Genomic DNA, 19,449 nt, shown 5'->3' on the forward strand with positions numbered 1-19,449 from the left:
TTCATTGCAAAAACTGCTTAATTTTGGCAGCTGATTTTTGCATATTAACTTTTTTTCTGTAATGCTATATTTTTCTTAAGAGTATATGTTGACATAGAAAATGTGTTGTTTTAAGTGGACTGTGCAGGACAAAAAGTAGATATAATGGAATTTAGGGTTTAAAGGACCCTAAATATATCCCTAAGGATATTTTAGCAATATTAAAACTCAGGGAAAGCTGCTTATGCTTCAAAGCCACATAGTAAAAATTCTCAAAGAATCTTTGTATTGCTAAAGCCATCAGAAAATACAATGTGTGTGTGGTCAAAAATATAAGCAATGGATGTACTAATGGTGTAGGTAGACAGTTGTCCATTATTTCCTTTATTTTTTTAATTGTTTACCTCTAGGTGAATTAAGTTGAATTCATATTAGAAGGAAATATTCAAATGCTTAAAAAAAAAAGATATTCTTGAATAGTGTCCTAATCTGTCCTCAGCTAACAGACTAGAATTTGGAAGGTGATAAATATAACCTGAACTCCAGTAGGTAAGGGGTTGATCATTGTACCATTTGTTTAAAAAAAGATTTTGGATGGAGCAGGAATCAAAGGGGGAGTGCAAGTGTACCAGTGCACTCCCTCCCCCTCCCCAGTTATCCCAATCTACTTAGTGCACCTTCTCAGGTGAACTAAGTTAAATTGGGCTAGCCATATTTAGCCTGATCTAAACTCCCGGAATATCTGTATAATTCAGCACTTAGATTGACCTAACCCTAGTGAGGTCAATGTAAGTGCAACATCTGCTTGTACCCTAAATGAGTAGCAAAGCCTTGCACTGAAGGCTTGCAGTTCAACAAGTGTGTGATCTGCCAGACAAAAGAGGAAACATGAGCTCTAGGGTTTGGGATAGTTTTCTCTCCCTTAAACCAGGGACTGTTAACTCAAGTGTCTCTATTGATCTTTATAGGCAGAATATTGCATTGCAAAAGCACCCTAAATTCCCTGATTTTAACTTTTGTAATTGCTCACTGTAACAGGGGGCCTGCCCAGGGCCGATCTTGCTGTAGCCTGCTCACCTGTTCCTGGGCCAGCTACCCACATTCTCTCCTGCCATGCCTTGTTATAATTAATTTATAGATGTTAATTAAGCAGGAGGCTACCCATTCATGCCCCAATGCCAGGGGGTGCTATCTGCAGCTCCATTCCTCCTCTACACCGCAGCCCAAGCCTCGCAGATGGCATCTAGATGTTCTCATCGTCACTGGCCCCCACACTGGGCCCCAGAATCCTACTATTGAACCCCACCTGGATTCCTCCCTTTGGGCGTACTCTTCCACAGTCATACCAGGCAACATAGCTCCCTGAACTGATCCCCCTTTAGGTGTGATTCCCCCACTGGGACCTTCAGCTCTCTAGCCCTGGCCCACCTCCAGGCTAGTCAGACCCCAGGCCCTCAGTTCTTGGGCGTTCCTTGCAGTGGGCCCCTAGCCCTTTGACCCCTCCGGTCCTGGTCCCAGCATGGCCCAGTCAGGGGGAGCTCAGACAGGCCTGAGTCTATTGCCCTCTTCTCACTGTCTGAGGATCCACCCTCTGGGCCCTCCAAACAAAGGGGTCACCCACCCAGTCCTGGGGGCTAAGGGTTACGGTGCCCCGACCCGCCTTTCACCGGGGTGGTAACTGGCCTGGCATTTCCTGGGGGCTCCCGTGCCACTGAGAGCCCCACCAGGCCACCCACTCCCGGCAGGTACAGTTTTAGGTCATACCCAGGGCCAGGAGCATCCTGACCATCCCCTACAGCTCCTCCCTTACCTCCAGATGACACCAGCAGCTCTGCAGCCAGACAATGTTGTTGCCTCCCCCCAGCATCAGAACTGCCCTGTTTATATGGGCAGCCCTGAATCTAAAATGGCTGCCCCAATCAGGCATCTGCCAGCTGCTGCCTTCTGGTCCTTAAAGTGGCAGGCACAAACAGTGCCCTGCCACACTCACCAAATTTTACGCCCCTACTGAAAATGGCCCAACATCCTTTTTTAGACTGCTTCCATCTTTCTATAAAGCAGGCTGATCTTTCTTTAGTTTCCCTGTGGAATATAATCTTGTGAATGTCAACAGAGCACCAAGTGTAGTTTGACATATTAGACTTTCTGGAGGAGCCGTTGGGACCAAAAATATATTTAGAGAAAGCAACCTTTACAAAGACAACTCTATGGTTATTAGCTCTTGTTTCTGTGGGGAACTATATATTCAACTTTCTGCACCATTATGCCTATAGGCAGATAATTAGAGCAATTTATTTTCCAGTCTAAGTGTCTTTATTTTAAAAATCTCCAACTTTGGGTTTTTTAAGGAAAGAAAGAAAGAAAGAAGGAAAGAAAGCCTTGAGCTTTAGCTAATGGAAGAATATTCGTAATGACCTTTAAATCCCTGCATTATATTAAAACAGGCAGCTATTATGAAAAACTGCCAGGCACGTGGCAGCAGCATTTCTAGGCAGGCAATGCTGAGGGACCAAGCATTTCATGACTCATTGGCTGTGTCACATGAGTCACTGGCTACACAGTAGCCTGAGACTACTGAGCAGTAGCGTTGCATAGCAGAAACTGATGTGATGCTATTGCTCAGTAGTCTCGTGCTACTATGCAGTTAGCGTCACAAAAAAGCTGTTCGTTGGTGTTACTGTAACAGGGTATAAACAACTACTAAATGACTGCAGTAATGACTGTGCAGTCAGTCTCATGTAGACACGTCTCATGACTGTGCAGTCAGTCTCATGTGGCCAGTATTATCTACCTGATCCCTCCTAAACTCTTCATTCCAGGGGTGTTAATGACCCTCTCTTCTTTTTAACAGACTTGATGTTCCACCAATCAAGCTAGCCTTTGTTCTGCAATTCTTCTGCCTATTAGTAGCTCCTGGTAATGAAACTCCTACTTCACAGCCCTGAAATTGTTTTTAACTCATTTGAATGAAGTTATATTAGTTTTTGCTTCACTCTTAAATGGAATAATACACCCTTAGGCCCCTAGCATCTTAATAAAGCTTCTAATTTATTTTTAATTGGAGGAAAAAGATGCATTGTTTCATATGTGATGATGCAGTTCAACATCTGCACCCCACTAGAATTTTCAAAATTGCAGATCTGCCTGTGGGGCTAACCCACGCTGATCAAACCGAACATGTGTACATGTTTGGAGTGTAAATTCTGGGGCTGGGAAAGCCCAGATGCTCACCCCAGCCTTGGGGTTGTGCCTTTCTTACTCCCCAACCTTGACTGGGCTATTTTTAGTCCCCTGACTCCTTTTCCCCTACTAAAGAATAAATAAACCCCCATGTGTGCAAAATCACATGATTGTATATCTGGTCCTGGGAATGTCTACATGTGCTCTTAGGCTTTCAGAAGGTGGCAAAGCTGAGGGATTTGAAAACTTGGATGAGGAGTTTGTGGATGAAATTAAGTCACAGTATCAACAAATAAAAGGTAAATTGAGGCATCAATGGACTGTTCTGTGAAGTGACTGTACTCCGTACCAACTCTTGTGTTCAGGATAGCTATCCGTTTTGTTTTACAGGAATGCTAAGCATCACTGTTTCAACTGTTCCTTCTTTTCTGAGGTGCAACTGCAACGAAACTGTTGGCAGAACACTTTTTAAGTCTGACTTGCCCTTGAAATATGCTGCCCTTTGGAGTTGTTTCCTGTATTTCAGGGGAGAACATACGAAGTAGGGAGAAGTGTCAGGTTGGAGCAAGTGTAACAAATTAGGAAGCACAAAGCAGTATGCCTTTATTGTAGTGGCAGTGTGTGCTTTGGTGAGGATAACCCAAGTTTGCCCCACCCAGTCTTAGGGCTGTCCCAGTGGCTATACTCAGTCATACCAGAGACCACAGAGTGGGTCCTCTCAAGAGCAGCCACAAAGGATGGCAATGGCATATATTACAGCTTTGGAAGATGTGTGTAGGAAAGGGTGGCCTGGGAGTACTTGGGAACTTCCCAGCAGTGTCATTACTGCTGCCACAGTGTCAACAAGCCCAAAGTTACGTTGCCTTATCTGATCCGAGTATGGTTTTTCCTGCTCTTGGGTGCTTCCTACACTGTACAAATGAAATTTAATGGTACTTGATTGTTAGAGCCCTGATTCAATAGAGCGCTTGGTGATCTCTGGATGCTTATGTGCCTTGCTGAACAATTTATGGGCTTAGTCACAGGCTTAAACTTAAATGATGTTTAAGTGCTTTGTTCAGTGTGGCTTAACTTCACATAGGCAGCTCATATCAAGTTTGTTTTTTGTTACATGTCTTTCTACAGTGTGAAATGAATAAGAACTAGTTCACACAGGATGATCAGATGAATGAGTGTGAAATATAAATCTTGAGCTGCACAACTTGACATACAAAGGGTCCACATCTAGTTTAAGTTATACTCCACAACACCCATAAGTTTCTATGTGCCTCTCAAAAGTCACCCATTCTCTAGTATGGAGTTGGGGGGTGCGGGGGGGTGGGTTGCTTGGTTTGGTCACAGTTTACATTGCAAACTGAATAATATCCCTTTGCATTTTAATTATTCTCATTTAGATATGGAGAGCCTCAGCTTCTGATTTTGAACCCCTCGTATACTTTACTGCTTTATTTTATAAAGATATAATGACTTCAAATAGACAGATGCAGATGATATGAAAAGAGTGAAAAAAGACATAATTCATAAATTGTAGGTTCTTTCCTCCCATCAAATTGCTGTCATTCATTCTATATCTGTTTCTGAATTATAGTTTCTGTGCTTTAATTTTTAACTTCCTTCCAGGTGTCAGCTGGATTTAATAATTTCCAGTAGGAGTCAGACATCTAATTCCAACAGGAAGGTCATTGGTTACCAGCTGCTGGTGCTAATCCACCATCAATTTGTTGACGTCTTTTGAAGTCACAATTGCAGTACTTTTCTCCGTATTTCAACTGGGATTTATAGTGTTTTGTATTTCTTCACAGTATTTTGTACAGGTGTCCACCATCAGATTCCTGGCACCCCATGCTTAACTAGCTTTTGCATAGTTATTGTAAAGTCATTTGTTGTTCTAACATGCCTATATTTTGTTTGAAATATACCACAGAGACTTAAGCAACTGCTGCAAAAATATTTCTGAGAGTATTCATTTGAATGTGCAAGTTGGAACTGGTAAATTAACCAATGCCTTTAAATTAAATTGGAGAACAATTGTGTGTTTTTTTTCCTTTAGATATGCAAAATTTTGGAAAAGCAGCGAAATATTCCAGTCTGTGTTGATATGGAGAAGTTCAAAGAGTACAGTGCATTAAGTTCAGGAAGGCATTCCAGAATAGAGGAGACAAAATCTATTACCATTAATTTTTGTCACTTTGGGCTTGATTTTCTTGATCTGAGTGTCTTTACTGGCCATGACTACATGGGAATCCTGGCATAGACTCAAGATAAACAAGAAAAAACCAGGAGAAATTATTGTAATTTTATCAATAAGAAGAAAATGGGATTATAGGTTTTGTTCAGTGGTTTCAATTACACAGTAACTACTATGTGTGGTAACTAGTACGTACCCACACTGTACTTTTTATGTAATTTCAGGCTATGTGCAATTCACAATAATTTTAGTGTTGTGTTAATGAGCACTGGCGATTTTAGCCACATGCTATATTAGATGCAACAGGTGTCCACATTTAAAGGGGTCATAATCAATGGAATAAACTGAAGCATTCTTTTTAGACCTTTTCTTTAAATTGATAGCTGGACCAATATCATTTTGTCCTTTCACTATCTTGATCAGTACCTTTACAAATTTGAATGATGGAACGTTTGAAACCGAAAAGGAAGCATAGTGTGAAAGACAGAAGAGGAAGGGGAAATTATAGTGCAGGAGATTTACTAAAAGATAATAAGAAAAGAGAAGCCATGAGAGGAATTCTTAGGGGCGCTGAAAAGAAGGAACACCATGCATTTACAAATAAATCTATTTTGATCACTTTTTCCTTCCAAAAGCTTCAGACTGAAATAACATGAAACATAATTCAGAGAGGTAATAGAAGTGGTATTTATGGACTTTCTGATGCTTCAATGTTTATTTTTATCTTTAATCAGGATGTAAGGGAAATATCAGAACTTTTCATGGAATAAAGCACTTTTTTAAAAAGTCAGGAAATTGAAACATTTCCTTCTCATGTGTTAAACCAATAGGAAATATTTTGAAATTCCTCAACTGAAATGTTTTATCTTGTTAAACTAATCAGAAAGTTTCATTTTGATTTGGTTCAAAGTTTATTTCTCTTGCTGACCTATAATACATAATGGGAATCATATTATGATTTGGCCATAGTGGGTGTGTCTACATGTGCAAATAATTCAAAGCAGTAAATTCCAACGCATATCATACCAGAGTTTATTCCTCCTGGGTGCACTATTTGAACATGTGTTCAGGACCACAGCATGTTGAGCCAGGTCAGAGCAGCCCCCACTAGCAGAGAGTCTGCGGGGGTCTGTCAGCCAGCCTGGGGCTGCTCCACCACCAGCTCAACATGCTGTGGAGGGGCTGGCTGGGGCATGAGGGTGCTTCAGTGTGTGGCAAACTAACACCTTCGTGCCCCAGTGAGCATCTATATGTGTACTGCTGCACAGCAAATAACTTCACCATAGGATAGCACATGTACTTACAAGTATTATCCTATGGTGGAGTTAATTAGTTTACTGCAGCCTAAGAGGTCCACTTGTATAGATGTGGGGACTTAACTGTGGAGCTAATTAGGCAGCTCTGTAGTAAACATCTTGTGTAGATTCACCCAGTGAGAAGGAGATACAGAGAAAGAGGGATGTAGTCTGGTCAGAGAATGTGATATAGACTAAAGAACGGGAGGTATGAGATGCTGGCAGCATCTACACATGCGCTTTACTGCAGAACTGGCTAATTAGCCCTGCAGTAAAGTATCACCATCTACATGTGTGGCGTTATTAGGCTGGACTAAACTGATTAACTCCTCTGTTGGATAGTACTGCTCGACACAAGTACTATTCTACGGTGGAGTTATTTAGTATGCCACAACACACATGTAGATGTTGACCAGGGCTGGCTGGGGCCTGGGGGTGTTACAGTGCAGGGGCTACCTGCCAGCTAACTCCACTCCATAGCATCTTTGTGCTGCAGCCAGCCCCTCCGCAGCATGTTGAGCCAGGGCACAGCAGCTTTGGGCTAGAAGGCTGACCCTCTGGGTGGGGCTGTGCCGCCTTGGCTCAATGTACTGCGGTCCCAGGCACATGTCTAAATACTGCTCCCAGGAGCAATAAACCCCGGGGCAAACTGTACCAGAGTTTATTCAGGTGCATTAATTTCATGTGTAGATGTGCTCTCTAAAAACTATAACTCACATTTACTTCACTAATGATGCACCAGATTTCATCACATAATAATGTGCCTTCAGTAACTTCACTATGAGCTTTTTGAAAATGAGCTGAACAATCTTTCCCAATCAATTTTGGATAAAGAATAAATTTGATAAAACTGAAATGTTAACATGAACTTTAAATACATAAAAAGTAAACATTTTGCCAAAAATTCCTCTTAAGAATTCATACAATCCTAATAGGGAGAAAGAAATGGAGTTTGCTCCTTGGATATATGAAGGTGTTTCCTCCTTATTTAAATAAATTGAAATCCAGTACTCTCTTGTTTAGAAAAGTACTTAACTAATGTTCTTCATCCAAAATAGCAGTTTACTATTCCTTCACTCAAAAAATGCTAATGTATAAACAAAGAGCACTATGACAATATCATTTTGATTAACAGCCATGAATATTCCTATAATTATATATTTGTTTTGAAAAGAAATGTTCCACTGTTATTTAGTAAAACAAATTAAGGAAACTTAATTAATAGATGTGACTTCTTTCATATGAAAATAGTCTTGAATTGGCTATTTCATTATCAGCATCTGAATCCAATTTTTGATGCAGCTTTTGTAGTTGCAAGAGAGATATTTTTGAAAGTAGGCTTCTCATTACTGAACTTCCAAAGCAAGGCGTTGCCTGTGTTCAAATTTTAGCCTGGAATAATTAGAACTTTTATTTATATCCTATATCCCCGCTGTGCTACATATCACCTTAGATAACACATCACTTGCTGGGCATGCAACCTATTTTCTCATTATGTGCGCAGTTGCTGGTACTGGAGAAGACAGTAAATAGGTAAGAAGATTCAGCAAGAAATTCTCTAGAGTACTCTAAAAATTATATTCCTTAAATGATTTTCAGACTAATTTGCAGATGTGATGATGATGAAGTGAGTGTCACCACAATCATATGTTGGAAGCCAGCAACAGGTAGAATGGTCAATGTCAGTAAGACCTTGGGTGCCCAAAGGATGGTTTTAAGGTCATTCATAGATGATGCAGTCAGCTGTCTGAGCTTGAGCACCATAGTTGCAGCCAGTGTTGTTGGAGATGCCCCAAGAGTGCATGCTTGCCTTAAACTGTCCAATGGCCCTTCTGAGATGGTTAAAAGCGATCCAGGCCCTGTGGGGCAACAGCTATCCCAAGGTGGAAGCTGGTGTTGGGGATGAAATTCTTTAGCTGCAGTTCTTATGCAGCATATTTCCTGCTCCCCTGATGGGAGATCCATGCTATAAGTGACATGCCATTTGCAGATTCAATGAGCTTATTGGCCTGCATGGTTCCAAGACTTCAGGCAGTAGTTGATCTTCTGGTTTGTGGCTACTAGGCCGAAGTGCAAAGAATGGTCTGGATCTTGGGCTTTGAGGCCTAGGGCAGGGTAGCAGCTTGTCTCCAAATGTCAGGGGGGGAATGCCTGAGAGGACCAGTAAGCAGTCAACTGGGGTTGGATAAGGCATCCAGTAATAGTCCTCATGATGCTGTTAATTTTTAGTAGTGTGCACACTGCACAGCTATTACTTGAGTTATGTGAGTGGAAATGAGGACAGAATTTGGCTTACCTAATTACTACCATGTTCCTTTCTCTTACAATTTAAAGCACTACTGCTAGTGATTTGGCCCTGGAGAAATATTGTCAACTTCTGAGATCTCCAAATGCTTTACAGACTCTGTAGTTGCTTTTCTTATGAGATCCTTCCCAGTCTTGCTTTTACCAATATATTATGTGGGAACTAGCCATAAGGAAAATCCAGTAGATAAATTTAAGTCCATAAGAGGATTTTTATAGCTCTATTTTATTCCTAGAACAAATATGTAGGCTTCCTCCTCTGTCAGATGTGGGCACTGATAAAATTAAGGTAAATTCTAGGTGTAAAGAAAAGAGAAAATATAAATGACCAAACGCCAAGCATGAGAACAAGTTGTGCTCGTGGCGTGGGGGAAGTAGTGGGCGCGGCCTGATAGCCGCGAGATCGGTGGTCCCAGTCCCGGGCTGATTGGCAGGGGGTGGGCGGATGCAGCCCGTTTAAAAGAAAAAGCACGTGCGCCAAAAAGCTGGGACCCACGCCATATCAGAGAGGCCTGATCACCCTCACCGGAGGTCCTGCGTCCACGAAATCCCTTCCCCACGGACGCCCCCATCACGACCGAATTAGAGCTCTCGAGTTAACAGCGAGTTTATTCTTGAAACTGCTGTAAAGGAAACCACCTATACAAAAGTGTGAGTAAAGCATTTATTTGTTATACCGCCTCCTTGGTGTTTTCTGTTGACGGAGGGAGAGACAGGTGAAGGAGGAACAAGGCCCCGTAACCCTTTCGTCCCCGGCCTGTTCGCGTAATAGTTTTCTGGGTCCAACCACCCACCGTCAGGTTGGTCACTAGGAAGATCAGATTGAGTGATAGGGAAAAGGGCTGACACTGTGTGAAACCACTAATTAACTTTCCCTCCAAAATTTCAAAGGCTGCTATATAACCATCAGAAAGCTGCTTTGCCATACTATCAGCTTAATCATAATTTTGTGGAAGGATAATGATGCATCTCTTTAGAGCAGGGGTGTCCAACCTTTTTGAAAGTGGGGCCAGATCATGAACTTTTTATCACCCACTGGGCCAGGACGCCATATTCAAAGACCTCACAGGAAGCGGTATCACATCAGGAAGTGATGTCACGTGACCTTTGACACCAATGAAGTTGCAGGAAGTGACAATGAAATGGGTCTGGAAATGTGGTTTGAAATCCAAAATAAAAACAATATAAAAGCAACAATGAAATAATACCAAACACTTGACTAAAATAAACACTTTCACTTCTACTCGCTTCTCAATGAATGAAAGAAGCATAATGCAAGTTGACAGATCAAATGTGGAAAAGGTATCAGCCAGAGTGGAAACTAATCAAAGCAGCGAAATATGGGCATTTTTGAGAATAATCTACAAGAAGATTTACTTTTATTGCATTAATAACTTGTTAGTAACACATCTTTAACAAGTAGTAACAAGTTGAACCCCCAGTCCCCCACAAAGAGAAACAGAAGCAAACACAATCCAAACACTAGACAGTATTTTTATGAAGATTTTTACCTGCTGGTTAGGAGGGAGAAGTGTAGCTGCCTCCCTCCCACATGCCCTTGCCCTGCTTCTTGGGAACAGTAGTGAGCAGACAGCAGCAGCAGCCCCAGCCAGGCTGATGATGCAAAGAGCTTCCAGTGCTGCTGTGGCTATTTTTTTTTATTCTTCCTGAGAATGAGCAGGCGGGGTTTGGGACGTGAATCTCCCCCTCTCCCCCTCACCTCTCTCTGAGCCCACCCAGAGGACACAGGATCATGTGCCAGCAGATAAATCAGGTGGCAGGGAGCTCCCTAGCAGGTGGCTGGGGAAGGGGAGAGGGGGGGAAGTGCGGTGCAGGCAAGGAATCAAGTATGGCAGAACTGGCAGGGAAAGGAAACTTCTGCCTGCTGCTGCTGCTGCTGCTGCTGCTGCCGCTTCCTTATTCTGCAGTGGTTGCTCATCCTGGGAATCAGGTGACAAGAGTTGGCAGCAGCCTTCTGTCCTAGCCCAGACACTTGCTCCTTCCTGCCCCCCACCCCTTTCAAATGCCCCTGACCGGCTGAGGTCCCCTCACAGCAGCTGGAGGTGGAGGGATGTGTCTTGGTGGGAGATACCCGCATGGCACTTTGCAGCCTCTGCCACTTGCTGCCTTGCAAGGGGTGGGCAAGTGGGGAGGGAGCGGGGGCTCCTCCGTGCATCCAAGAGGCTGTGAGAGAGACTCGTGGCTTAGCTGGGCACAGCCACAGCTGCAGCTGGGCACGGAGTGGAGCGGGGTGGGGAGAGACGTTGCCACGTGCAGGAGCCCCAGTCCGGGCTCCTCCTTGTCCTTCTGGCTGCATCCTCCCTGGGATGTGAAGGAAAGATGCCCTTCACTCCGCCACCACCCGCCTCACTGCCCCAGCAGCCGTATGTGCCCACACCGCCCCCCACCCCTGCCTCAGCCCCACACAGCTCCGCCACTGAGCCCCAGCCCCATGCCACCGCCACCTCCTGCTTTCAAGGATGCCCAGTAAGTCATCCGGGCACCAGGGAGTGCATGTGTGCTCGCTGTGGGCTGTGTGTGGGAACCTTCTCCCTTCCCCACCCTTCAACAGCCATTAGGAAGCTGCTGAGGGGCTGGGGGAGGGACAAGGGGTGGGAATGAAAGTAAACAGTGTTTACTTTCATTTCCCATTGCAGCACTTCGGACCTCAGAAAACGGGTTGGCGGGCCACATGGCAGCCTGCGGGCCGTATGTTGACCAAGCCAGCTTTAGAGTAACTAAGCATTCAAAAGTTAGGACATAATCAGTTAAGATGAGGAAAAATACAATATCTTCCCGCACTATGTTTCCATGTGTTCATTTGAATAAAAAAAGACAATCCAATTCAGACAAAAAAGAAGTGATGCCTACTATGTCATTGAACCACAAACTATTCCATTCTGATTTTACCACCATTCACTATGATGCTACACCTGTTTTGTTTTTATATATATATATATATATATATATGTGTGTGTGTGTGTGTGTGTGTGTGTGTGTGTGTGTGTGTGTGTGTGTGTGTGTGTGTGATGACTGATCTCCTACATTCAGATTTCTCAAGGAATATTTAAAAGTCTGAGCATCCTTTCCCCCCTGTTTAACAATTCTTTGTCCCTTTTACCCCTTAATAACAATATAAACTTGAACTTTTTTTATTATTGGTAACCTAATCATTGACTAGTGAGGCTGGCCCATTAAATTTCAGAGAAACAGTATATTCTGTAAGCATCCCTTTCCAGAGCAGCAAATGGACTGTAGCTGTACATTAGAATGACCATACTTGATCATATCCCATGGTCTAGTGTTTGATCTCCGATAGATGACGATAGCGTGTACTTCAACAAAGTGTGAAAAACCACACAGCCACACAACAGGCAGCAGTTGGGTGCCTTGTTTATGCAAATTAAGTTTTGCGGCTGTTGTCTTGTGCTCTAAGGATTGCATCTGTTCTGTTGGGTGATCAGTGTAGAAGAAATGTTCAATGGTACAGTGGGTCAAATAATAGTGAAATGGTGGCCTGGGACAGATGGACAGTGATGGTGATAAAAGCACCTTATTTTTTAACAGATGTTTCTAACATTTTTCTTTGTGTTGTCTTCCTGTTATTACTTGTGTAATTAGTCCAAAAAGCTTTTTTAGACAGGGATTGCCTATTTTCATTTATTTATATTGTGCCTAGCACACTGGATTGTTTATCTGGACCTGAGCCTCCGGTTTGGCTAATACTAAAGCTCCTCTGATTTTGCCGCATGTGCCTTTGCCCTGATTGATCTGCCATGCTGTGAAACATCACTGGGAAAAACACAGCTGATTGCAGATAGAGAGTAGAAGGAAGAGCAGTTTGCACCATAGTTTATAATGAACATTTTCTGTATATATGTTTCCTATATTATGTGAAAGAAGAAAAGGAGTGTTTCAAAACACCTGAAAACCTATTAGTTATCCCTACCTTTCATCAGCTTGCACACTTATACATTCCTTTGTTCACTCTGTTAACAAGGCTGAATGAATGGTACAAGTGTCTTGAACCTTATGAATGTTGCTTAAGTGATGCATAAGCCCTGATTGATGCATACACAGGTGTTAGGTATATTCTTTTCCAGTTGCCACTGAAGGGAATGAATAAATATTGGCACTTTAAAGGATAGTGTTGTACTTTGATGATGCATAGTAAAAAGGTTGGATAAACATGAAAAAGGAACATATGAGTAAAAGGGTCATTTGTAGCACTTTGTTTCTCATACCAATTTCCCTTCTGTTTTCAGTATTAAACACAGTGCCAATGCTTTCCAATCATCTAGTACAATATAGATTCTCTCCTCACTTTAAAAAAATACTGTACCTTTTCTTTTTTCCAAATGTGGAGGACAATATAATACAATATAGAAATTTCTCCTCAGTTTGAAAAAATATTGTACCTTTTTTGCAAATGTGGAGGACATGGAAATCCAATGAAGTATGGCACTGCAGAATCGATAGTATTCTGTCCAAGCTTCAGGTTCTACCATGTGGGATTTTCTATCTATGGAAGTTTTAAAAGATGAGGTTTATTTTGAAAGTCTCATTCTGGGATTTACCTATGCTGAAAGAGAGAGTATTTTGATCTGAAAATAAATCTTGTAATGCTTCTACTGGCCAGGGGGTTTTCCTCATGTACCCACAAAAGCTGATGTATCTGATAGAACTAAAGTACTTTTCAGCTAATATTTAATTTCTTTTCACATGATGAGAAGTGCTGAGGATAAATAGAAGTAGGGTGAGGTTTACCATCTGAATGGAAGTGTAAGACGTTAAGGGATGCCAACCATAAATCAGATTTAGAAAAACATTCTGAAGTGCAGCATGCATTTCAGTTAGGAGGACATGGGTACAAAAGGACCTATCCCAATTCTGCTTGACTTGTGAAACATGGTTTATTCTCTTTGTACCCACGTATGGCTTAGAACATAACCAGAACATACAAGGGCAAGTCCAAGGGGTGAGTGCTGCTGCTGTTTACCTTCCCTCTACCTCCTCCCCTACTGAATTCATTGGTAGGGTGAAAAGGGGGATAAGCGGTGATCATGAGCACCCTTTGTGCTATAAAGCTATATGAAAGCTGTGGCTTCTGCCAGTGCTCTCTTGGTGAACCTAGAGAGTTCACTGTGCATGCGTAGCTCTGTCAGGAACTTGTGCTGACCAGGAGGTCAGCTCAGCGCTTACTTCACATGTATGGCACAGCCAAAGGGTGGCCAGTTGCACTGCTCTCACCCCACTCCACTGTTGCAGACACACACATTAATTTTCAGCTAACCTAAACTGGAGACGGTCAATTGAATTTAATGGAGCCATATTGCTTTACAGGTACTGTATCTTCTAAATCACTTGACTGGAAGTGGGTAGTCTAAACTTGAACACTAATCCTCAAAACACAGTGATAAAATTGCAGTGCCCTGATGTTCTTTCAGTTTTAACAATGGTGAAAAGTTATTTGAGGCTAAGAACTTGTGTAATGACTCTTAAACTTAAATTCAAAAAGTTTAAGTGCCAAGTTATGTCTCTGAGAACAAAGTATTGCACCTCATTGATCTTTCTTTTATTTTTGTTGTTGTTTCAGGTTGGGTTTCCCCATGATGATTGTATCCTGTACCATTGGGATGTGTTATCTCCTTGTTGCTCATGTCGTAGTTGGGTGGAACTCTTAATAATTTATACTTTCAAGCCCAAAAGAAGCTTCACTCTTGATTAGTCTATATATCAGAGCTTGAAGAAGGCAGCATAGAAGAAAAAATACTTTTAAGAGCTTCATATTAGTTACAATGATAGGCAGCTTCAGATTTTTTCATTCATAACTTTATATTTTTCAACAATTTTCAGCAAAGTCCTACAGTAAGTTTGTCATGGTCAAATTTAATATGCACATAAAGAGGCAACATCACAAGGGAATATGTTGTGTTCTGAAACTATATTGCCACAAAATAAGTATAGTCATAGTTAAAAAAATTCATTCATCATGGGAAATATTCAGTAGTTTCTTCTTAGGGCTTCATTTTTCCTTTGTGAATATATTTAGCTCTGTTTATTAAAGCAACTCATAGTCAACCTGTATGTGCTGTATTAATAGATGTGTAAGTAGAACCTCTGTATGCTATGGGAGATGTATCATTATCTTTGTTTAAAAATAAACACATCCCAACAAGAATATTGTATGAAGGAACTTCTTTTGGAACTTGTTACTGTAAATCTCCTATTACGTTAAAGTAGTATCTGAAAGAATGAGATCATACTTTCGTTGTATTTTTGGGGTTTTTTTGTTAATAATGTTCTAAATCATATATTTTTACTTATAGTTAGCTACCCAAGCTGGTCAAATGATCTATAGTAAGTACAGCATTCTCTGAGGGATTTAAAGTTGCAGTTTTCCTCTCCAAAATCTTTCGTTAGCTTAAATTTCCCAAGGGACTGTCTCATCTGTGTGGAACAAGAACTAACAACCTGAAGAGCAAAACATGTGAACAGAAGGGAATTTACAGTGAGTCATAGTAGAAGAACAAACACTGCCATACCTCTTCTGAAGTGATCCAATGAATGAGGAAATAGGTAGTAATACTTTTCCCAGGGAGGGTCGAATATTTATAATAAATCCTGCAATCTAACCCATCCTAGTAGTGGACTATAAGCAAGATGCATTCCTTGACTAAATATCACTCAATGGGGTACTTTACCAACCCCCCCACAAACAAGTAGCTGCTCCCTCACATATTACAATTAGAAGGCAGTCCTTGGAGAATGTTGAACATTTTCCTTACATAAGCCATCATCTTTCCCACAGAGTAAACGTGATGATAGTCAGTACCAGATATAATTGGCAGCACTGCCTTTGGATATCTCCAAAATCATGTCTTTGATGATCATGACATTAGGACCCAAACTAAACTGTACATCTACCAGGGTGTTTTCATCCCTACTCTGTTGTATGGGTGTGAAACCTGGACAATATATCAGAAAAACCTGAAAACCTTGGAATGTTACCATCAGCGATGTCTTTGGAAAATTCTCCATGTCATTAGGAAGGACAGAATAACAAATTCCAATGTTCTGGGTCAAGCAAAAACCACCAGCATTAAAGCTATTTTTATGGCACCAGCTCCACTGGACAGGACATGTCATAAGGATGCCTGACAACTGGCTTCTGAAACAAATCCTATATTCCCAACTTGCCAATGGTCTAGAGGTGGGCAAAATATGAGACTAAAGGAAACCTTGAAGGCCAATCTGAAGAAATGCAGTATTAACATCCATACCTGGGAGACTCAAGAACTGAATCATCCTTAATCGCACTGATCATTTTGAGCAAGATTGCCTTACTATGGAGGTGGATAGGCCAGAGAGACAAAGGGAAAGAACCATGACCTGATATCACCAGGATCCACTCCTTCCTCCTGGAACTATATGCCATGTCTTCAGTTGAACATGCAGATCTTGGATTGGCTTCTTTAGTCCTCTCCAGATTCACTGATGGCTTCCCTACCTACTGGAAGACTGTCATCGTCATATCAAGGGGCTGCTGATAGTGATGACCCCTTGTAATAGGGAACCCAAACCCTGTTACTTGGGCACAATGGAGGGGGAGGAGAGGTGACTATAACAGAGAGCCAGGGGGCTCCTATCACTTTAAGGGAATGCAGGAGGCTAAGCTGGCTGTGTAGGGCCATAACTGCAGGATGGCCCTCAATTAAGGGGGTAAAACCTCTGTGCAGAGCTGGGGAAGACACATGGCAGAAATGGGGCTTGGTTTCCAGGCATATAAACCCAGGGCCTGAGCCAGACCAAGCAGTCAGACACTGCAGGTTGCAAGGAGAAGAGCTCCCCAAGGAAGCTGACTGTGGGAAGCACTCTGAGATAATTCTCACAAGGGTGAGAGTGGGACTAGCTCTTGGAAATAGTTGTAGTAGAATACTGACAGACAGTGGAGATGAACTTTGTAAAGGCAGCTTGCTTATATTTGAATTGTGCTGGTGTATGTTTCTTTATGTTTGTTGAACAAGTGGAGGGCTGGGAGTGACTGTAGGGGCAAAGGAAGCTAAGAGTGGGGTAACTGGCAGGCACCCTTCACTGTGAGGCTGAGGTCTGAAGAGCCAAATCAGTGGACCTGGGCTTATGGGCCTCAGCTAGAGGAAAAAGGGCTGTGGCCAAACAGGCTGAAGCCCAGACAAGGGTTGGAGTCCAAGGGTCCCAGTGTTATTCTTGGTAGAAAGAGGGAGAGAGGATTTGGGGTCTAAATTCCAAGCCAAGTGGGCCATGGGTGAGCCCATGGGGTAGAAAAGGGGACTAGAAAGAGCACCAAGAGCTCACCAGCTCTTAAGGGCAGCCTTCCCCCTTCATTATTGTAGTGGGATCTGGGCAGAAGCGTCACACCAGGGTAGGGCCTGGGAGCCACACTCTCAACAGGTATTTAGCCCCTTTATCTATATTCTACCTTCCATGACTTGCCGTTAATGAAAAAGATATCAGGAGGTGGTACATGACTGTAGTGGGGTACATTGAGATGGGTGCAAGTCTCAGTATCCGGGCATCTTCTATGGAGCTCTGCCTCCTCTCCAGCCCACCCCCTTCTACTTGGTTGTTCCTGTGATGGTATTGGAGTAGGTACCTGGTCCCCTAGGCACCTGCCTTCACGTGATGGGAGAAAGGTCTGACATGGTTAGAAAAACAGCAGTCTGGGACCGACATGAGCTGGCTGAACCCTATTATTCTGGCAAAAGTCTACCACCACTGACATCCATATCACATAGACATTTTTAATGTAATATAACATAGATAGTTGAGTCTGTCATTCATGGGCCTAGTTTCAGCTGTGCAGTGTGTGCCTGCCTTGTCCTCAGACAGCTAAGGCTCTTTGGAGTTCGCCCCCAGTCGTAAGCCTGATTCACAGGATGGGCCTGTATCAGGCCAACTCCTGGGGGTAATTTGGGGCCATGTGTACTATGAACCTTCGTGAAGCCCTTGCAAGTACCTGGCATCCAGTGTTTGCAGGGTGGTCAGGTTCCTGTTGTAGGAGCCAGGGTCAGGCTAGTCTCTGATGAGACATCCTCAGCTCTGGTGGAGGGAAGCAGTGTAGTCCAGTGCCTATGCCAGTGCCTTCCCTTTTCTGGGGCAGGTGCTGCTCTATAAGGGAAGTTCCGGTTTGACCAGAACCAACCTGGACCCTTGCAAGACCCCATGTACCCTGTGGCTATTGCCAGGTGCATTGCCTGTTGTTACAGCCTCTAAGCTCTAGGCAGTGCTGGACATGCTGGCTGCTTGCTCTTGGCCTTGCCCAGGTTCTGGGCCAATGTGGAGCCTGGCTTTCAGCTTTCAGCCCTGTCTGGCGGACAGGCAGATGGGGAGTGCATCACCCACTGCTTCTCTGCCCTGCCCAAGGGGGTGAGGGTGTGGGGGCAGGGCATGCTGTTTGCCTGCAGGCCCATTTCCTGCCATTGGGATGGCCTGGGATCCTGCAGATTGAGAGGCACCCAAGCTGTTGTTGCCCTGGTAAGTGTGGGGCTGGGCCGGGTCCCTGCTACAGATATCAACATCAAGGCATGGCAAGTGAGATCTCAGGAGAAGACCCTTACAAGCAGGAGCAAAAGCTAATCAGGGCATCAACAGGGTACCACGGCAGCCCTAAGGCATGTCCTGTTACACGTTTCAACTCAGAAATATAATTTTAGAAAGATAATTCAAATTAATTACAAAGTTAATTCTCAAAATGATTATCCCTTGACAATATAGCTTATTCCACGAATGAGCATAAACTCCAGATCGCCTCCAGAATATGCTCAACCTAAAGCACACTTGCCAAGATAATTTTCTATGGGGCTGAATTTGGCCTGATTTCCATTCATACTTCTTTTTTGCAAGAGAACTTCATGCATAATAATGAGCATTCTGTTGCAGGTAGATAAATATTTGTGTAACAGCTTCATATGGATCCATGGTTAAAAATACAACTGTTTTATTAACCCTTGATTTTTTTCTTGATGTACCTATCAAGGCAAAGACTATGAATTGCACAATAGCTTCTGCATAAAACTTGTGAGAATGTTTTCAGGACTGCTAAACAGATTGCTTTTTCCTGTTGCTTTTTTTTTTTTTTTTACTTACTAGTATATATCCTAACCTTCTTTTCCTATTCTATATTTCTATTCTATTATAACAGGGTCTTACTAGGCTCCGAAATGGCATTCCAAAGATATCTGGACACCTATAGTCCTTTAAAAACTATAGGAGCGGGGAGAAAACCCACCAAACTTGATCACCAAACACAATCATGGTAATAATGTCCTATTAGCACATATGAGAATCTATTCTGTCTCGTCATCCAAAATACCAATGCACGTAGACTCTGTCACTGGTTTCAATTTATGAATCCATGCCAGAAGACTCTTCAGCTTTTCTCCTAAACTACTTGAGCTGTCATCAGTGGGCCTGTTGTGTAAGGAGACTATAGTAGAATGCTTAAGGCAATTCAGTCTACTGATT

At 42.7% G+C, this 19,449-nt stretch overlaps 1 protein-coding gene across 1 annotated transcript in view; it reads left to right on the forward strand.

Annotated features, from left to right (window-relative positions):
* OCA2 (OCA2 melanosomal transmembrane protein) overlaps window positions 1-15,119 on the forward strand; it is a 421,183-nt gene extending 406,064 nt beyond the window's left edge. Inside the window, exon 24 of the mRNA XM_014527422.1 lies at window positions 14,543-15,119. Within this exon, the coding sequence (XP_014382908.1) occupies window positions 14,543-14,630 (88 nt within the window). The 3' untranslated portion in view covers window positions 14,631-15,119. The remainder of the gene's footprint in view (window positions 1-14,542) is intronic.
* Window positions 15,120-19,449: the final 4,330 nt, after the last annotated feature.

The sequence above is a fragment of the Alligator sinensis genome, unplaced genomic scaffold, assembly GCF_000455745.1.
Source record: "Alligator sinensis unplaced genomic scaffold, ASM45574v1 scaffold144_2, whole genome shotgun sequence".
NCBI classification, from domain to species: domain Eukaryota; kingdom Metazoa; phylum Chordata; order Crocodylia; family Alligatoridae; genus Alligator; species Alligator sinensis.